This window comes from Canis lupus, chromosome X (assembly GCF_048164855.1).
Source record: "Canis lupus baileyi chromosome X, mCanLup2.hap1, whole genome shotgun sequence".
In the NCBI taxonomy this organism is placed as follows: domain Eukaryota; kingdom Metazoa; phylum Chordata; class Mammalia; order Carnivora; family Canidae; genus Canis; species Canis lupus.
Window position 1 is genome coordinate 4,686,513 of NC_132876.1, and position 19,914 is coordinate 4,706,426.

At 49.7% G+C, this 19,914-nt stretch overlaps 1 protein-coding gene across 3 annotated transcripts; it reads right to left on the reverse strand.

Moving 5' to 3' along the window:
• Nucleotides 1-11,302: 11,302 nt before the first annotated feature.
• On the reverse strand, nt 11,303-18,857 carry HMGB3 (high mobility group box 3). 3 transcript variants are annotated; one of them, XM_072818262.1, is made up of 5 exons: nt 18,700-18,857; nt 13,798-13,952; nt 13,443-13,582; nt 12,782-12,956; nt 11,303-12,348 (listed from the first exon to the last, which is right to left on the reverse strand). In XM_072818262.1, exons 1-5 carry the CDS (start codon nt 18,746-18,748, stop codon nt 12,208-12,210), a joined length of 660 nt encoding a protein of 219 aa, XP_072674363.1. In that variant the 5' UTR covers nt 18,749-18,857; the 3' UTR covers nt 11,303-12,207. The 3 variants fall into 3 exon arrangements, with proteins under 3 accessions (XP_072674363.1, XP_072674365.1, XP_072674366.1); XM_072818264.1 differs by lacking the exon at nt 18,700-18,857 and adding an exon at nt 16,239-16,334; XM_072818265.1 differs by lacking the exon at nt 18,700-18,857 and adding an exon at nt 16,025-16,151.
• Between the last annotated feature and the right edge of the window lie 1,057 nt (nt 18,858-19,914).

A 19,914-nucleotide genomic window follows, 5' to 3' on the forward strand; every position in this document is an offset into this window, starting at 1 on the left:
TTTATGGTGAAGAAAAGTCCCATGCAGTTATCATCCTCATCAAGAAATAGAAAATTGGAAGCACCCAGAAGCTCTCCCAAATGCCATAACAAAGTAGCACAGCCTGGGTGGCTTAAACAACAGAAATTTATTTTCTCACAGTTCTAGAGGTTGGAAGTCCAAGATCAAGGTGTCAGTGGGTTCAGTTTGTTCTGCCGCCTCTCCTCTTGGCTTGCAGATGGTCTTCCTCTCCCTGTGGCCACACGTGGTCTTCCGTCTGTGCGAGTCCGTCCGCATCCTACTCTCCTCTCACTATAAGGACATCAGTCAGATTGGATTAGGGTCCCTCCTAAAGGCCTCATTTTAACTTAATCACCTCTTAGGGGGCGCCTGGGTGGCTCAGTGGTTGAGTGTCAGCCTTTGGCTCAGGGCATGATCCCGAGGTCCTGGGATTGAGTCCCGCATTGGGCTCCCTGCAGGGAGCCTGCTTCTCCTCCCTCTGCCTGTGTCTCTGCCTCTCTCTGTGTGTGTTTCTCATGATAAACAAACTTTTAAAAAAATCATCTCTTAAAGACCCTATCTCCAAATATGGTCACAGTCTGAGATACGAGGGGGTAAGGACTTCAGCGTATCAACTCAGCTCATAACACCCCTCATCCCCCACTGGAGGTAAACCCTATTTTGACTGGTAGAGGATGGACTACCTGCTTTTCTCTGGAGTTGAGCCTTCTCTAAACAAAGAGTTTAGTTTTGCCTGTTTATGAGTTTTGTATAAATCGAATCACACAGCTTCTTTCACTCAGACAAGGCCTCTGAGACTCATCCATGTTGCCGTGGAGATCTGAAGCTCATTCATTTCCACTGTATGAAGATATCACAAATTATTGATCTGTTTGGCTGTAGATGGAAATTTGGGTTGTTTCCACTTTGCGAATTGTGGGTGAATTGGGGTTGTTTCCACTTTGTGCTCATAACAAACAGCGCTGCTTTGAATATGTCTCCTGGCCTTTGCGTGCCTGCCAGTCTGACCAGTGTCTGATGGTATCTCATTGTGATTAAAAGTTTCATTTTCATTATTATTAATGAGATTGAGCACCTTTTCATGTTTATTGGCCATTAAGGTATCCTCTGTCGTGAAGTAATTGTTCAAATCTTTTTTTTTGCTCATTTGTCTGACTTTTTCTTATTAATTTGTAGACATTCTTATATATTGCACGTGTCTTGTCCCACCTGGTAGTTCACCTATTTGTGTCTTTTTTAATTAATTAATTAATTAATTAATTAATGATAGACATAGAGAAAGAGAGAGAGAGAGAGAGAGAGAGAGGCAGAGACACAGGAGGAGGGAGAAGCAGGCCCCATGCAGGGAGCCCGACGTAGGACTCGATCCTGGGACTACAGGATCATGCCCTGGGCCAAAGGCAGGCGCTAAACCGCTGAGCCACCCAGGGATCCCCTATTTGTGTCTTTTGAAGACAATGTCTTTTAATGAGCAGAAGTTCTTGTTTCTATTGCAGTGTATCAATCCTGGATGGTTAGTAGTTGCTTCCTGTGTCTTGGTTACAAAGTATTTCTGGACCCTATTTTAGGATGACATTGTTCAGTACTACCTTCTAAACATGTTATTGTTCTACCTTTTAGCCTTAGGTTGACAATCCACCTCGAACTTGTTTTTGTATGTGGTGCCAGGCAGGGCTTTAATTTCATCTTTTCATATGGATCTTTCATTGTCTTAGCACTGTTACACATTTGTCCTAGCACAGTGACACATTTGTCATAGATCAAGTGTCCATATATGCTCTCGGTGGAGTCTGCACTGTGAGTCTTTGTCCTAAGCCTTCAGCTGCTTCTTCTAGGTCAGCCAACCCCAAACAACCCAGGGCAAAAGCAGTTCCAAGTGCCAGGCTCACCTCTCTCGATCCCCTTGTCTCCTAGATCTTGGCTCAGTATTCTATTTCACTATCTAGTTGGCTCGTTGATGCCTTTAAAGTGATCTTTTAACTTGGAACCCCCCCCCAAATAAAAGTATTTTGTCCAGATTTTTCCATGGGAGCATTGGTTCAAATTACCCAGTCTTCAATGATCAGAAATCAAAGTCCAGAACATATCCTTTTTCTTGTTTAAAAACTATGACTTAAAAAAAATTAAAAAATTAAAAAAATAAAACTATGACTTTTTAAAGATTTTATGTATTTATCTGAAATACATGAGAGAGAGACCATGGGCGGAGTGGCAAGGAGGGGCAGAGGGAGAGAGAGAAGCAGGCTGCCCACTAACACAGGGCTCGGTCCCAGGACCCTGGGATCATGACCTGAGCTGCATGCAGATGTTTAACCAACTAAGCTACCCAGGGGCCCCTAAAGAATATAACTTTTTTAGTAAGTGATGATGAATGTACAGCAAAGTATATAAAGTCTTCTAATCTGATGTGTACACCTAGATGCGTTTTTATATATGTATGTGCCCATATATTCATCATTCAGATCAAGACACACAGCATTTCCGGCCCCCCAAAAGATTTCCTCAAGTCCCCTCTCAGTCACTAGCCAACTTCCAGGAATATCCACTATTATTATCCATCATTTCTGCCTGTTTTGAGCTTCATGTACATGGAATCATTCAATACGTACTCTTTTTGTGACTGGGTGTTTTCATTCAACATTGTGCCTGCGAGATGCACCCATGTTGTTGTGTATACTTTTATCTCATTACCTTTCCTTATTGCATGATATCTCACTGCATGAATATATCACAGATGATTTTCTCTTTCTTCTATTGATGGGCACATGAGTTGTCCGGTTCTTGGCTGTTACAAAGAAGGCCATTATGAACATCTTGTTCATGGCTTGTGGGTCTGGCACCATTTCTACCGGTACACACATGCAGGGGTGGGAATTACTGCATTGCAGGGTATGCCGATGTTTCGTGTTTGGTTTTGTTTTTACAATTATTATTTTCCCCGGTTTTATTTCAGTAGAACTGGCATTGGCATACAGAACTGGGTAAGTTGAAGGTGTGCAGCAGAGTGACATGACTTACGTAGGTTGTGAAATGACGGCCACGGTGAGTTTAGTTAACCGCATAGATACCAAAAAAGATACCAAAAAAGAGGGGAAAATGCTTTTTTCCTTGCAATGAGAACTCTTAGGACCTATTTTCTTAACAACTCTCCAATATAGCAAATGTTTAGTTTTAATAAACACCATCAAGCAGCTTTTCACAAGGGACCTACCAGCGTATGAGAGCCCTACTTGCTCTACGGCCTCACCACTGGGCGTCGTCTGTCTTTTTTTATTTTAGCCATTCTGGTGGGTTCGCCATGGTAACTCATTGTAGTTTTAACTTGCGTTTCCCTGTTGGCTAATGAGCATCTTTTCGAGTGCTTATTGGCCACTCTGACTTTTTTGTTTAATTTCCTTTATAACCCTAGGTGGCTCAGTGGTTTAGAGCCTGCCTTCAGCCCAGGGCGTGATCCTAGAGTCCCAGGATCAAGACCCACATCAGGCTTCCTGCATGGAGCTTTCTTCTCCCTCTGCCTGTGTCTCTGCTTTTCTCTCTGTGTCTTTCATGAATAAATAAATAAAATATTTTTTGAAATTTCCTTTATAGCCTGTTAATGGTTATTTTTCTAATTTTAAGTTTCCTTCTTTTTCTTGGGTCGATATTGTTATTTTATATTTTGCCAGGAAATCATCTTTTTCCCCTCTACTTTTTCAAATTTATTGTTATAGGGCTTTTGGAATGGCTTCATTGAGATATAATGCACATGCCATACAATTCAGCCATTTAAAGTGCAATTTTGAGGGGCGCCTCGGTGGCTCAGTTGGTTAAGCGTGTGCCTTCAGCTCAGGTCATGATCTTGGGGTCCTGGGATTGAGCCCCATATCGGGCTCCTTGCTCAGTGGGGACTCTGTTTCTCCCTCTCCCTCTGTACTCTTTCTCTCTCAAATAAATAAATAAAATCTTGAAAAAAATAAAGTGCAAGTTTGATGGTTTTTAGTATACAGAGTTGTGCGACCAGCAGCACCATCTCATGCTAAAACATTTTAATTACCCCCCAAAAAACTCATTAGCAATCATTCCCTATTTCACCCTAACCCCCCTTTCTCAGCCCCAGGACATTCAAAGATCCATCCATGGGACAAAATAAATAATCTATAGCATATATGTATCTACACAATGAAAAACAGTAGTCAAAATGAATGAACTAAAGCAACACAATGTGCATGACTCTGTAATGTGATTTTATGTGAAACAGCCTTAAAAGCCTTAAAAGATGCATATTAAATAGTGGCTTTTTATGAATTTGAATACGACTGAAATTTTCTGACATGGTTCTCAATGATTTCCACCTCCTGCTATTCATGCCCTGGTGTAACCTCCTCTCTTTGAATGAGGGCTGGGCCTAGTGACTTGTTTTTAAGGAATCTAATGTGGCAAAGGCAGTGGGATTTCACTTCTGAGATTAGGTTCCAAAGAAACTGTGACCTCCCTGTTGCTCACACACACCCTCTCCCTGGCTCTTCTCACTTGTGCTTCCTGAATGAATCAAGCTTCCATGTTGGAAGCTGCCCTCTGGAGAAGCCCATGTGACAATGAACTGAGGGCAGCTTCCAACCAACAGACCACTACTTAGAATCATCTGAGTGACCTCGGCAGCTATCCTCCTCCAGACTAGACTTGAGGTGACTGCTACCCTAGCCAAGACCTTGCACCAGAGGATCCAGCCGAGTGGTCTGGATTCCTGACCCAAAGAGCCCTGGGATACTAAATGCCATTATACTTTAAGCCACTAAAGTTTGGGGTGACTTGTTATGCAACAATACATAACTAATATACCTCCCACTAGAGCAAACTGCTTGCAATTTCCCAATACCCACTACGCTGCTCCTTTACTCTGGGCTTTGGCATGTGTTATTCCCTCTTCCCATCCCTTTTCATTTAGCTAACTCTGCTTTAACAAATGGCTCACCCATCCCCTCCTCCAGGAAGACTTCCCTAATGGGGCACTGCATAAATTGCTCCTCTTCCTTACTCCCTAGGAGCCCCCTGCTGACTTCTATCGGCACACTTACTGTATTTCTTTCTTTAAAAGAAAAAAATATATTTTATTTATTTATTCATGAGACTCGGAGGCAAAGACATAGGCAGAGGGAGAAGCAGGCTCCCTGCAGGAGCCCGATGCGAGACTTGATCCCAGGACCCTGGGACCACGCCCTGAGCCAAAGGCAGGTGCTCAATCACTGAGCCACCCACACCTCTCATGCTTATGATGTTTCCATTGCCTGTTTACTTAACTCTGCAGCAGTCTGCCATGATTTCCAAATCCCCAGCTTCTCCTGGGATACATGGAACACGTGGTACTTAGGACGTGTTCTCCGTGGGCAGGGTGGGTAATCGCACAGATTTTGGAGTCAGGGGACATCCCTTAGAACCCCCCACTGACCCTCCATGTAACCTAAGAGAAGTCATTTAGCCTCTCTTCCTGCTTTCCAGGCACTGAGCTAGATATTTGATGTTCCCACTCCAATCCCATGTGGCCTCTTAGTCTTAGGATGATCTCCAATATCTAAATCAAGGTAGAAACTTTGGGGATTATGCTACTCGATCAGCTGTTTTTATTTCATAAATTAAATATACGCAGAAGAGGGTTTCTTGATATAGAAGTTAAAAGCAGTTCCAGCACAAGAGGATTAAAAACATCATGGCTAGCCCAATATTTTTAAGTGACATATTTCAGCCTTCTGCTAATGTTTCATCGCTGAAATATCAGCCCTTTTTCATGTAAACCACTGAGGGTTTGGACAGAGGACAAAAGCATCATATGTTCTACACATCTTGCAATGAGAACTGTCAAATGTTGCAATCAACATTGCCACAGTATCACCACTGACAGGCTTCCAAAAGACTTTTAAAACAAAAACCCACCACAGGCCTGGAACAAGATACACAGCCTAGGAAAATGTGCATCTCACATTTCCTCTGTGGATTGAAAAAACCAACTGTGGCCCGAGGCCAACAACAGGAAGGTTCTTTGAGCTTTTCCTCAAATGCTCCCAGTTTAGAAACAGATTTACAAGTGTGAGTGTGGAAAGGGGGAAGCCCCCTTCTAGCCCAAGGGATTGAGTTTCCCTCCAGGGAAATTTCTAGCTCTGACACTGTGGTAAGATCATACTCTAGCAGACAGATCCTACCAGGGTGTCTGCTGGAGATTTCCCTGGAGGGAAACTGATAAAAAAAAAAAGTCTGTAAAATGCAAATTCCAGACTAGTCCTAAAATGGAAAGACAGGCTGACAGCATGAATGGTCTGTGATTCCAAGTTACAAACTTTCCCTGGTGGGGAAATGTCAGCTCGGACCTGTTACTCCTTCCCAACACTGCTAAGCCTTGAGATGATTCCCTCTCAGACCTGCTTCTCTTCAGGGGCTCTATCTGATTGAATAGCTCCACTAACCCTCCAGTGCCCCAAGTGAGAGAATTTCAGGACTCATTCCCAACTCCTTCCTCTTCCCCGTGCCCCCCCCCCACCCATCCAATGCCCCAGCGAGTCCCAGCAATCCGCAATCTCGCCTGAATCCAGAGCCCTTTCCCACCCCCATTCCCACCACTCTTTCAATAACCTCCGGCATCTCATTTAGAGAGACTCCCACAACTACTCCCCACCCCGTCTTCCTCAATGGCTGAGAAATGCTGTGTGTTCTCAAATCCGTTTGATTTTCTCCCTGGCCACACAGAATGACCACATCTCTCAGCTGCCCTTGCAGCTCATTTGGGAACCATGGAATGTGGGTGACAGGGTTGGAATGCCACTTGCAGGCCTTATGGTAAAGCCTATTCTTCAGTGACAAGGAGGTCATGGATTGAAAAGGGTGGCCCCACAAATGGAAGGAGCCAGGATCCCGGAGTCACAATAAGGAAGGCTCCCAGTCATGTATCTGATTGGGACTGTCATGTCAGTGAGATGTCAACCTTTTACTGTGTTAAGTCACAATATTAAGAATTGTGTTAATCAAGGGTTGCTCTCTGCCCCTCCTCTCCCCCCTCCCACACTCTCCCTAAAAAAAAAAAAGAGTTGAGGGTTGCTCTTTGTTGCAGTTGACTTCTTCTAATACCCTGCTTCCACTCCTGCCCCTTCCCATGTCTTCTATTCTTCTCACAGATGCCAACGTAATTCAACTACAATACATGTCTGAGCATATCGCCATCTACGAGTCCCCAAACGCCAACAGATAAAAACTCTCAAATGCTTGCCCTTGACCTTAGGAAAGTTCAAAATTCTTATGATGGCCTACAAGGTCTACCCTGTTGAGCTTTCTCCTGATCTGTCCCTAGTCATTCATTCATCCATTTATTTATAGAGTGAATATATATTCAGCGCCAACTCTGTGTGTATAGCTATGGTCTGGGGATGGAGTAGATGCGAGTGAGAAAGGAGGACAATCATTGGAGAAGCTATCGTATTTGTTCAGAAAAAAAAAAAAGATAGTGAGGACCTGAGCTCCAGCGTGTCTCTAGGCTCTGACACTCCAGCTCTGATGGGACTTAACAGACAGATCAAACCCTAGAGTCACAGTTGGAGATTTCCCTAGAGGAAGAGCAATGACCAAAAGCCTGAAAATGCAAGTTCTAGCCTAGCCCAAAGAGCGAATAGGAGAATTTGAAGACAAGAGATTTACCTACGATGGATAGCATGAATGAGATGAGGGGTGGATCTAAGATATTTTAGGAAATACATTTGGCAGGATTTGGGAACTGACTATGGGGAGTGAGAAAAGGCGCCTGGGTAGAGTTCCAGATGGCAGGCCGTGGTGAAGAACAGATCTGGGGGAGGGCAGAAGGGGGGAGGATGATGAGCTTATGCCAGTACCACACTGTGCTGACTACTATAGCTTTGTACTAAGTTTTTGAAATCAGGAAGTCCGATGCCCCCAACTTTGTCTTTCTTTTCCAAGATTGTTTTGGGTCCCTTGAATCTCCATATGAAATTTAGGATCACTGTCGAGTTCTACAAAGAAGCCAGCTGGGATTCTGATAGCGATTACATTAAATTTATACATCAATTCCAGGAGTATTGCTGTGTTAACAACCTTGCCTTCCAACCCATGAACATGGGATGTTTTCCATTTATTTAGGTTTTTAATGTCTTTTCAACAATGTGTTGTATTTTTCCCCCATACAGGTTTTGTACTTTTGTTAGACTTGTTACTAAGTACTTTGTTTTGATGGCTCTGTTAAATGGAATTGTTTAGTTTCCTTTTCAAATTGTTCATTGCTAGTGTATAGAAATACGATCCATTTCTATATACTGACCTTGTATCCTGCAATTGTATTCATTTTTTCTTCTGACAGTTTTAGCTGGAAATTTTGTAGGATTGGCTATACATAGATCATGTCATATGCAAATAGACATAGCTTTAGTCCTTCATTTTCAGTCTAAATGCTTTTGTGTTTTCTTGCCTAATTGCCTCGGCTAGAACTTTTAGTACAATGATAAATGCAAGTGGTACCACTGAGCATCCTTGTCTCTTTCCTGAACTTGGGAGGGGGGGGCAGCTTTCACGGAGTATATTAGCTGTGGATTTCCCTAAGTGCTCTTTATCAGGTTGAGCAAGTTCTCATCTATTCCCAGTCATCTGAGTTGTTGGTTGGCTGTTTTTTTTTTCTTTTAAATCATGAAAGGGCGTTGGATTTTATCAAATACATTTTATGTATCTATTGATATGGGGTTTGGACTTTTAAAAAAATCTTATTGTATCCCAGTTTCTTTTTTAAGCTAAAATCTTAGGAGGCTTGAGATACAAAACAGAGTTGGGAGGGTTGCTCTGGTTGAAGCAGGAAGAGAAGCCTGGAGCTGCCAAGCTGGCCTGTCAGTCATTCCCTCCCTAGCAGCCCTGGGTTCCATGGGGAAACTAAGCCAGGGTCCAAAGAAGAGCTCTCATCTAAAACACCTTGTTGGGCCTGGCTCTGTCAGCCAACTAAGCCCTGACCCTCAGCCTCAGGAGGCCCTGGTTGGCAGGGCTGGCTGATTACAAGTACCCAGACACTTTATCTGCCGCAGCTCATTAGCATCCTGCAAATTGCATATTCATCATGGCATAGGGCTCCAGAGCCAACTCCTCCACTACCCCTCTGGCTGAAGGGTTGATGATCTGGGGGCTCTGAAATCCTTCTCACTTGCCCTTTTTGATGGTATCTCTCCATTGAACAGTTCAGATCTATGGTTACAGCAAAGCTTGTACTTCCCAAACCTTGATTATAATCAACCCAAAATACAGAGGTTCAGTATCTCAAACAGATTGCAGACAGCCCACTGATTACTTTTTGGGAAGACTGATTAAGAAACTTTATTACAGAAAATGAATGCATCCAATGTCCCCAAATACATTTGTGACAAGAACAGACACACAGGAGACACAGACAATAGTTGCTACATCACAGCCTTGTTCTTTCCAAAAGATAAAACATCATTCAAACATGGGGTGAGGGGGCTGGGAGAGAGCTGGTTAGAGAAAGCAGGTACTGTCCTTTTGATTAAAAAATAATAATAAAGTAACAGGTTGGCATCGCGAGATCACATACTGTGGGCCCAGTAATCAGGCTGAGCTGAAGCCTTAGATGGTTGACACCACGCCACTTGTCACGTCTCAGAGAAGCTCCGGAGCATCATTCCAGTAAGAGGAACAACTTCGTGCTGGGGTGAAAACATGAGCCAAGTGGCCTTAACTAGAATCTTTTTAGAACTCTACATCCGCACAAAGATCACTTAAGCAGCTCCCCTACTTGTTTAGCACAAAGGCAGAGGGGCGCAAAGATGCTACAGCCCGGCAGGCGCCACTTAGCAAGTCAGCTCTCCTTTGGGACAAGTGAGCTCCTCTTCCATATTTGATGAGGTTAACCAGTTCCCAAATCTTGGTACACCTAAGCCGGGCAGCAGCGGCACCAGCTGAAGCAGGAGGGCACCTCGAACAAGTGCCTCTGGGCAAACCTCAAGACCGAGGGTTTCTAAATTAGTGGTCATCTTCTAAAAGAGCTAGAAAAACACATTTAGGACAAACAGTTCTGATGTGCAAAGGAATGGGAATGGCTATAATTATCGGCGAGAGATTGGGCCAGTGACCGTGACCGGGACATACCCATCCAGGACCTGACAGAGTGGGGAGGACATATAGCCTGCAGACACACAGGGTTCCAAATTGTGAATTTTCAGAAAAAGCTTCCTCCTGAGGTCACAAAAACACTCCCGAGTGCTTCACAGCCTCCAACGCACACAGAGTATTCACGCTAGGCAGTACTCTCACCCACAACACAAGGCCCTTCCTTCCTGCCAACAGTAAAGATGGACCAGCCCTCGAAAGGATTTTTAATGTCACCGCTTGCCACTGTGGCCATCGCCTCACCTCTTTCCCCAACTGGGACAAAATGTCAACATCATTCACCAACATAAAATAACCACTGAAACACGGACCAAGCTTCTTCCAGTTTAACAACATTTAACAACCACCTACATTTGCAATCAATGAGCTCAAAATTGTGGGCAGGCCATCCTACTTTTCATAGGATTCATCTAATGCTTCTTAGAAACAATCCATCTCGTCAGTCTGCCTGCAGTACAGGTGGCCCAAGGCAGAGCCTGCCACAGGGACCCCAGCCACCTTCCTCGGGGTGTTCAGTTTCTCAAAGTAGTAGGAAAACCAATGGATATCGTTCGCCACTCCTACCACCCTTCCCCTCACTGGGGTCCAGGAGGCAGAAGCGGTAGCTCAAGACCTCAACTGTCGAACAGAACAAATGATACTCTGCTACACGGACCGGGGTCAGGGGCGATGAGACAGGAAAAAAAGCCTGAACATCTGATACACCGTACCCTTAGGAGGATATTTTTGCTGTTTAGCAATGAATCTGGCCCCACAGCATGAGGGGAGGGAGCATTGGTGGCAGGAGGCACACACACACAAAAAAAATAACAAAAAAACAAACCAAACCAAACCAGAACAAAAACCCATTAAACCTACATAGTAGTCAGCCTCAATCCTAACCACCCACCTTCCTGTACCTTCAAAGGCTGGGAAAACTTGCCTGGGGTCAAGTTCTCTTGGCTTCTACACCCCGCAGTTCAGACTTTATCTTAATGCCACTTAGCCCCAAACAAAATCATGCAGTACCTTCAAGGAGCCTCTTCAGCTCTATCCTAAGCAAGCTGGCCACATGAAGAGAAGGTACCAGATGTGCAGGGGGGGCTAGTCACCAAATACAATGGAGTGGGTTGTTAGCTAAGACTGCTTTCTGTGAGTCAGAGATTTAGACTGTCATAATAGAGAACAGTTTTAAAAATGTAATACTGTTTATTTAACTTCAAAAACATTTCAGCATTCTAAACATACAAAAAAAATAACAGAACGTTGCAAGTCGTGTTTAGTACAGAAGGTTCTTGAACTTTCATTGATGCAGTGGCTCTTCGCTTTGCTGACAATGAAGAGTTCTACAGTTTGTTTAAAAACAAACAGTTTAAAACTACCGCACTTAACTAAAAAGGATCCAAACACTTCTCATGCCAGCTGACCCCCCCTTTTCCACAGCTAAGAATGGCAGCAGAATGCTAGGTCACTATATACAGAAACAAGACAACCTGAAGCTAAATGGATGCCCACTGCAGTGTCCACAGGTCCAGCCTCACAGTGCACGCCCTGAGCTACAGCCCCTCCCAAAGGCATCTTCCCCACAGCCTCAACGCCAAGCAAGGAGCATCAAGAGTTTGTCTCGGTTGTTTTGTTCTCTCTCTCTCTCTCTCTTTTTTTTTTTTTTTTTTTACAAACTATAGATATGTACAGTTGATAACTCAGGATTTCTAGCCAATAACCATATAGTTTAACACCACCTTACAAATTAAAAAAAAAAAAAGAAAAAAATGCCAGAAACATCTTTAAATGCCTTGTCACACCAACAGCAAAGTGCACAGAGTGAGGAGAACACGAGAGCCTTTTCATTTTTAAAAATGTTTTGGAAATATGTACAACTTTGATACAGTTTCAGGGTGCTCCGGACACCCATGGCCACTTCATGTAAACCACTGACGATTTCTAGAGCACTTTGAGAAACTACAATATGACCATGACCCAATTGTGTAATTAAACCTAACGAGGGCAACAGACACGCCTCGAATAAGAGAGGTGTCAATGACGGCGCTCCCTACTCTAAGGTATTCACAAGGAGACAGATCAACAGTTTTTTTATTCATCCTCCTCCTCCTCCTCCTCCTCCTCTTCTTCCTCTTCGTCTTCTTCATCTTCTTCTTCCACCTTTTTCCGGGCAACTTTAGCGGGACCCTTTGCGCCATCAAACTTCCCTTTAGACTTATAGTCAGCGACATCCTGGAAGGAATGGGGGACACATTCCAAATGAATCGATGGCTAAGGCTCTCCTGCAGCTGTTTTAGCCAAGGACAGAAACATGCTGTCCCCACCTCAGAATGGGACACAAGTGACTTACTACTCAGGGCTGCTCTTTGAGGTACCTCTTCCCAGATACATGGAAATGTGGTTGTCGGCCACTCGAATTTACAAGTTTACGGCTGTTTAATGGGACTCTCCAATTCCCTGCCCATGGCATCCCACGTTATCCAACTTTTTTAAAGAGCCTGTCTGCAGTGGTCCCAAAGAACATTCTATTCTTGAACGCCAGCCCTCGTACACTGGGCTCACCTGTCAGCCCAGCAAAGCAGCCGGACGCCCCCCGCACACCCCAGGACGGCCGGCTGCCCACCTGTCCAGCCTAGTAGCCTGGCCACACCCGCGCCCACCTCACCTTCTCATACTTCTCCTTCAGCTTGGCTGCCTTGTTGTTGTAAGGCTGCTTCTCGCTGTCACTTAAGTTATTCCACATCTCACCGAGCTTCTTCGCCACATCTCCAATGGAGATTCCAGGGTTTGTCGATTTGATCTTGGGGCGGAATTCCGAGCAGAACAGGAAAAATCCAGACCTTCAGGAAAACCGTTGTATGAATGAGACAAGAGCCAGCAAAAATGTGAGCTTAAGCCCAGATCCCCAGTCTCTCACGGATACCTTCCCACCACTACAGACTCCTCCCTGAAGTGAAAAAAAAGGTGTGACACTACACGCTGTGACAAAGTTGTAGGTTTTAGAATGCCTAAGATGCTTCAGAAATACACAGGACTTTCTCAGTCTCTCAGTTGCTGGAAAAGCGGGGCCTGGGGGAATCATAGCTAAGGACTCTGACACTGGGGTGCCTCACTCCCCACAGAAAAGCCAACAGGCAACCAGCACAAGGACACAGCTCCCAAATCCCGCAGCCTTAAGACAGACATCCCGACCAGAGCACCTTAAGGCTCTAAGTATAGAATGCTTTGCAGACTATCCTGAAGTTTTTAGGTAACGTGTCCTCTTAAAAATCCCTCAGGTAGAATGAGAGCTCTCATCTGTTATCCTGAACCCTACAGTCACTTACGGTGGTCTTTTGGGGGCATTAGGGTCCTTCTTCTTCTTGCCTCCCTTAGCGGGTCCATAATCCTTCATTTCCCGATCATAGCGCACTTTATCTGCCTTGGCCATTTCATCAAATTTCGACTTCTCTTTTCCAGACATTGTCTGCAAAGAACAGGAGCTGTTAAATCCCTCGGTGCAGTGGGCAGGGCCTCAAACCCTTGTCCAGCTTAAAAAAAATAAAAGCACACACACGATTGGAAAGGGAGCCAAGAGAAGCCCAAGAGGAAGCAGAAAGCCACCTGGGGCTACTGGGAAGGTGACTAACCCCATGTGTGAAATCCAACTAAGCCTAGCTTGGGGACACAAAAGCAAAGTACCTTCCACCTCTCAGAGCACTTCTTGGAAAACTCAGCAAAATTGACAGGAACCTCCGGGTTTTTCTTCTTATGTTCCTCTCTGCACGTCTGCACAAAGAAGGCATAAGCAGACATCTTGCCCTTTGGTTTCTTGGGATCACCTTTAGCCATCCTGACTGTGATGGATGAAGGAAGGGAGACAAAGAAAAACAAATACAGTGACTACAACAGACCCACAGGGTACAGCAGGGGCAGGCAAAATTCCAATTAAGGTCCCTGTTAGGCAGCAGTCCCCCTCCCCAGTGCCCGATGCCAGCCGGCAGCTCAAGGCAGAGTGAGGACGAAATCAGCGTCACTGTCGCTTGTCATTTAACTTTTGACCAGCATGAAGCGCGCTGGTTTGCGAGTTACTTCTCCGAGAGAGCGAGAGCGATCAAGTTCTCCAAATGGAACCGACCCAAGTGGGGTGGCTCCGCGGTACATTCCCATTCGGAGCTACTACGTTTTGGAAACTACAACCGCAGAGTGGGGAGGGCGCCGGGAGGACGCATGTGTAGGGGTGCAGGCGGATGACAGAAGCCCGAGACCCACGACTTAAGGCGAGCTGTCAACTGTTTGACTGCAACGGTACAGACAAAAATACTGTCACCGCTGCTACGCTAGGCGCCAGATCAAAGCTGGAGAAGCGTAAAGGGGGAACATTTGCAATTGCACTACTGATGCCTTTTGGCTCCTAGAAATGGCTTTTGCAAGAAAGGTGATGCGGCCAGTGAGCAGCTCCCCCCGTCGTAGGAGTTCAAATCTGTCACTTTGTCATTATCCGAAGGGGGAGGGGATGCCAAAAGGGCTAGCCCAGCTCATCCGTGCAGCGGAACGCATGTCCAGCCAGGAATACTTTCTCCAAAGTTTCCAAATAAAAATGCAGCTGTGGCGTGTCATCGTCCCTGTCCCACCCCCCAGCTTCCCGCCATCTTTTCCTTTTCCCACACCCAAGGTCATCATGTAAAACTACAGCGCTCCCCCTCGCAGGGACCGGCGGAGGGGCCGCGTTCGGGGCCCGCAGTGGCCGCGCGGGTGGGGCGGCCCGGGGCGCAGGGGAGCCCGGGCCGGCGGCGGGCAGCCGGGCTCGGCCCCGCGCTGGGTCACCCGGACACCCATAATTCACCTTCCATTTTGTCAAAAGCTTCCTGATGAAAGAAACTGCCCCTGAAATCCCCCGCTGCCACCCCCGGGGGGCGCGCGGGGCCGGGGGCGGCGGCGGCAGCAGCGCGCCGAGGGCGCAGAGCCGGGCCGGCGGCGGCGGCGGCGACGGCGGCGCCCGCCGTGCCTCCGAGCCCCGCTCGCTAAAATGGCTGATCCGCGCGCGGCCGGCGCAGGCGGCGGCGGCGAACAAAGCGGTCCGGGCCCCGCCACCGCCGCCGCCGCCGCCGCCGCCGCCGCCCGCTCGCCGGCCCCCACCCCGCCCCGCCCCGCCCGGGCCGCCCGGGGGCGCGGGGCGGCGGGGGCCGCGGGCCGGACGCCCCCTCCCCGCCGGCGCGGGGCGCACTCCTCGGGATAACAAAGGCGCCCGTGCAGCCATGACGCTCGGCCGCGCCGGGGCCCGCGGCGGCGCCCCCGGCCCTCCTCGCCGCCAGCCGGGGGCCGCGGGCGCCGGGGCCGCGGCCAGAGCCCGCCCGGGAGCCCCGCCCGCCCGTCGTCCCCTCGCCCGAGCGCAGCACCGCGCCAGCCATGTTAGCGGCGGCCGCACCGCGGCGGCGGCTCCGGCGGCGGCCGGCGGGCAGGCGACAAGCGGGGGGCGGCCGGTCCGCGCACCCCCGGGCCGCCGGGCGCTCCCGCGACGGCCATGTTCATGCAGAAGCAGCAGTGCAGCCCGCGGGCCCGCGCCGCGCCCGGCCGAGCCCGGGAGCGAAGTTTGCCCGCGCCGCAGCCCCCGGCGGGCAGCGGCCGCCCGCCCCTCGCCGAGTCCGTCCCGGGCCGGGAAGCACCCGGCCCCCTTCCCAGTGCCGCCGCCCCGCGCCGGGACGCGCGCCGCCGCCGGAGCCCGCAGCCCGCAGCCCGCAGCCCGCAGCCGCCCCTGGGCTCCCGCCGCCGCCACAGCTGCCCCAACATCTGGCCTCTGGGGGCCTCGGTCCGTCGGCCGCTGCCCCGGGGGGGGCGGGGGGAGGGCGGCGGCCGAGGGCGGCTCCCCGAAGGGGGCTCAGCCCCGACCGCGGGGAGCGGAGGATGAAGCATTGAAAAGTTGAAACACCTGAATTGCTTCTTCCTTCCCGGCCACCTAGCAAGAGGCAAGAAGGGGCGGGAAGGGCGCGGGGACGACAGGCAGGGGTAGGCGGCGGCGGGGCGCGCTCGCGGCGGCGCGGGCCGGAAAGTTGTGCGGGCGCGGCGGCGGCGGGAGCAGCAGCGGCGGCAGGAGCACCAGCAGGAACGGCGGCGGCGGCGGGCGCGGGCGGTGCGAAACGTACCTGTATTGTTCGCTAGTCTGGGCAGCGCAGGGCACGACGCGCGGCTCAGCGCTCCCCAGCCTCGCGCTAGCTGCCTCCACGAGAGCCGCCTGATTGGCCAGCGGGCTCCGCCGTTTAAAACAGCCTCCTCGCCCGGCCATTGGCCGCGGGCCTCATGCATATTAAACAGGCGCGGGCGCCCATTGGGCGCGGCCGCTGGGATCATTCATTCAAACAGAACAACCCGCCGGCGCTGGCTGCCGAGGCAAAACAGAGGGATAATAATATTCTCGCTTTCCCACACACACCCCCCTCCCCCTCGAAGCGAGCTGGGATCTCAAAGGACTTTGGAGAGGGGGCCCCGCCATTCCCGGCGGCCTCGGCCTCCGGCGTGGGAAGACGCGCTCGAGCCCAGATGCGCAGCCCTCTGCTCCCGCCGCGTCACGGCCTGGGCTCCCCTGGCCCCCAGCTCAGCCGGGGGAACCTCCCGGGACCGATCGGCGAGGGTCGACGGTGCTCCACCTCTCCCCAGGTCCCGCGCAGCTCGGCGGCAGGGGCCCGGCCTCAGCTCGCTGACTCCTCGATGCGGGTGGAAAACAGCAGTTCGCTCGCGGAGCCCTCGGGGTTTCGGCGTTTGGGCCCTGCTGCCCCGCCCGAAGGGGACCTGACTGCGCTCCTGCGGATCGCGCTCGGCTAAGCTCTTTCCACTAATTACCAGAAATTCGATTGGTGCCTGCATTTGCGGAAAGGCCGGGCTGGCCGGGCTACAGAAGGAGGACGGAGTTTGGCAAAAGCAGAGAAATTGTGAGACGTCTTAGTTTTGTGGGCAGGGAGTCCCCCCCTCTTCACTGCCTCAGTTCAGGCCCGCATTCCCAGCACACATTCTGGGAAAGAGTAATAGTTCTCGTTACGAATGAACGCGCTTTGACTTGGCCTTGGCTTTGCCGCTGGCTGGTGAGGGTCCCCGGGAGCAAGTCACTTCTTGGGGAGGGAGGGGGTTAAGGCAATGGTTTTCACAACGTGGGGGGAGGCAATGTCTCGTCTAAGGGATGTTTGGAAGTGCCCTGGACGGGGAGTGCTGGCTGGAATTTTATAAGAGAAGTGTATGGCCAGGGAGAATGAATGTTCTGTATCACACAGGACAGTCACACACGAGGAATTAATTTCCCACTCCAAATGCTAGTAACACCTTTGTTGAAAATTTGAGGGCCCTCCACTCTGAGGAACCACAAGCTTCCTGGGAAGAATGGAAGAAAAAGGAAGGACGAGAAAGAATGAGAAAATAATGGAAGACGAATCATGACTTCTTCTATAGGAAGTTCCCTTTCTAAAGCACTTTAAAGGCCAAGATATCCAGCTATTTATAATTCGCATATTTGGAAATGAGACCCACCAGAAGATGAGTTTTCCAAATGCTGTTGCCAGCAACTGCAGCAGTTTGAAGCATGTCAGAGAAGTGACATCACAAAGCACCTTCCACCCCACCCCACCCTGCCCCACCGAGCTCTTTCCAACTCCTCTGAGCCTCCTGGGAAGGCCTGAGCCACTCCAGCTTGCGGCTTGCGCTGCTAGGCTTCCATCCTTAGGGACCCAACTGAGACCAAACGTCAAAGTCGTTCTGCTTTTGGCAAGAGCTGACAAGTATCAAGTCACTTTCCCAGGTCCCCAGTTTAAAGACTCAAGAATACAAACGTCTTAGGGCCACCTAGTCCAATCCTCCACCCTGTTAGAGCTTGTTGAGTGGCTGCCTACCTTCTACTTTCATGTGTCCACCCATAGGGAGCTTAACACCTCCCTTTTGGGCAGTCTCCTCCGTCTCAGGCAATCTCTGAGCCTTGGGGTCACTATCCTGCTCACAGTACAATTCCCCCTTCGGGGATTTCATGGCAGGTCTGGTCTCTTCTCCAGCTTCTTCCGCAATGAGATTTTCAGGGTCCGACCAGCCTGGGGCCACTCCCTCCTCCCCTGTCCCCGCCCTTCCCAGTGGGGACTAGGGTCTCCACAGGTGATCTGACCAGTATCTCCTGCCAGAGAGCCCTAGCCTCCCAATGTCGTCAGGCCCAAGATGTGAGTTGGGGTCTCAGGTGGGACGGGGGGCTGCTTCTGGTCCATCCACTGACTGGCATCCTGGCCACAGTGGGAAGCTGCACTTCACAGTTGGCGGGCACCAAGGTGGGGGAACCAGAGTGGTCACCCTTCAGAGCCCACAAGGCATACTTGGGGGGACCCCCGAGTGGATGGCGAGGTTCACATTTACAAGCACGGGCAACTCACAAGCAGCACATGGACACACACTCACACCGGGGCACATGGAAGGCATTCCCAAAGACAGCAGCTTGAAAGCTAAACCAGGGAAACAAGAACACCCCCGGTCTAGAAGAGACTGTACAGCAAGTGATGTTCGGACACCGCCCCCAAGACCCAGTCTTCCCCATCCCCTGCCACAGCCCTGCCCACTGGTCTCCTATTGCTGTGTACATACTTCGAATGACAAAAGGCTTCCTCGGATTCTTCAAAGGAAGAGTTTCCATCTCCGCTCCCGAGAAAGCTCCTCCTTCTATCCAGCTCCCTCGAAAGCTCCTCCTATCCAGCTCCCTCGAAAGCTCCTCCTTCTATGAAGCTGAAGCACTTGTCCCGAAGCTTAAGCCTGCAGTCACTGTCATCAGAACTTCACAGAACATGATTATGACATGGCCCAGAGAGTCAAAGATCTGAAGATGGTTGCCATGGTTCCCTGCTCATTCCCCCCACCAACAAAAAACACACATACCCTCCCAACTCTCCATGTCTTCTTCAGGGCCAATCTCCCCCAACTCCTCCATCCCTTCCTCACACAGTCTCTTTCTCCTCAGTACTGTAGAAACTCATAACTCAATTCCACATTCAGAGGGGGAATGACGATGGGGCTGGAAGGCAGGGGCAAGGTTGTGGCCTGGGGCTCTGTCCCTGACTTTGAGTAGGCCTCTGCTATGTCACCTCACCTCTCCCAGCCCCAGGGACCTCTAGCAAAGGTGATTTGACCCGCCTATCCACCCTAGTCACTGCAATCTGATTGTGAGGGAGGGGATCCCAGGCAGAGACACCTCTTCCTGAAGGTGGTCTGCTTGTCACCTGTAAAAGGCCACCCGGGGAGGGCTAAAGGTGAAACAAGTGACAAAGTCAGGGGTGCCTGGGCATGGCCTGAAGTCTGGGACCCCGAGGCAGCCTGCTGCCACAGTCTGCAGTGCCAGTGACTTGGTCAAGGTGACGGACGGCACTCTGGGCCTCTGCCCTGGTCCTCACTGGAAAGTATTTTCAACCGAATCAATCGCCTCTGAGGCCCAGCACCAGGCAGGGCCCATTCACAGAGGGAAACCTCAAACCAGAATCCCCTAAACTGCCTGGAGAGGTCAGGAAAACATTGAGAGGAAATAAGGAAAAGTGTGGCAAATGATGTTTAAAGAAGTTGTCAGTTCCTGTCCGTTCAAGACCCCCAGAAGTTCAAAGGGAGTCCTCATCACTCAACAACAAACAGAAAGCCTTGGTCCCCCACCTTCTTCACCCGCCCCCCTGCCCCACCCCCCTGCCACCAGGTCTTCATGGGGATGCCTAGGGTTTGAAGTGACATCCCCGAGGCTCAACCTGGGCAGCCTCCGTTTAAGAATCCATGGAAATTAAAAAAAAAAAAAATCCCTGGAAATGCAGCCAGAGTGGATAT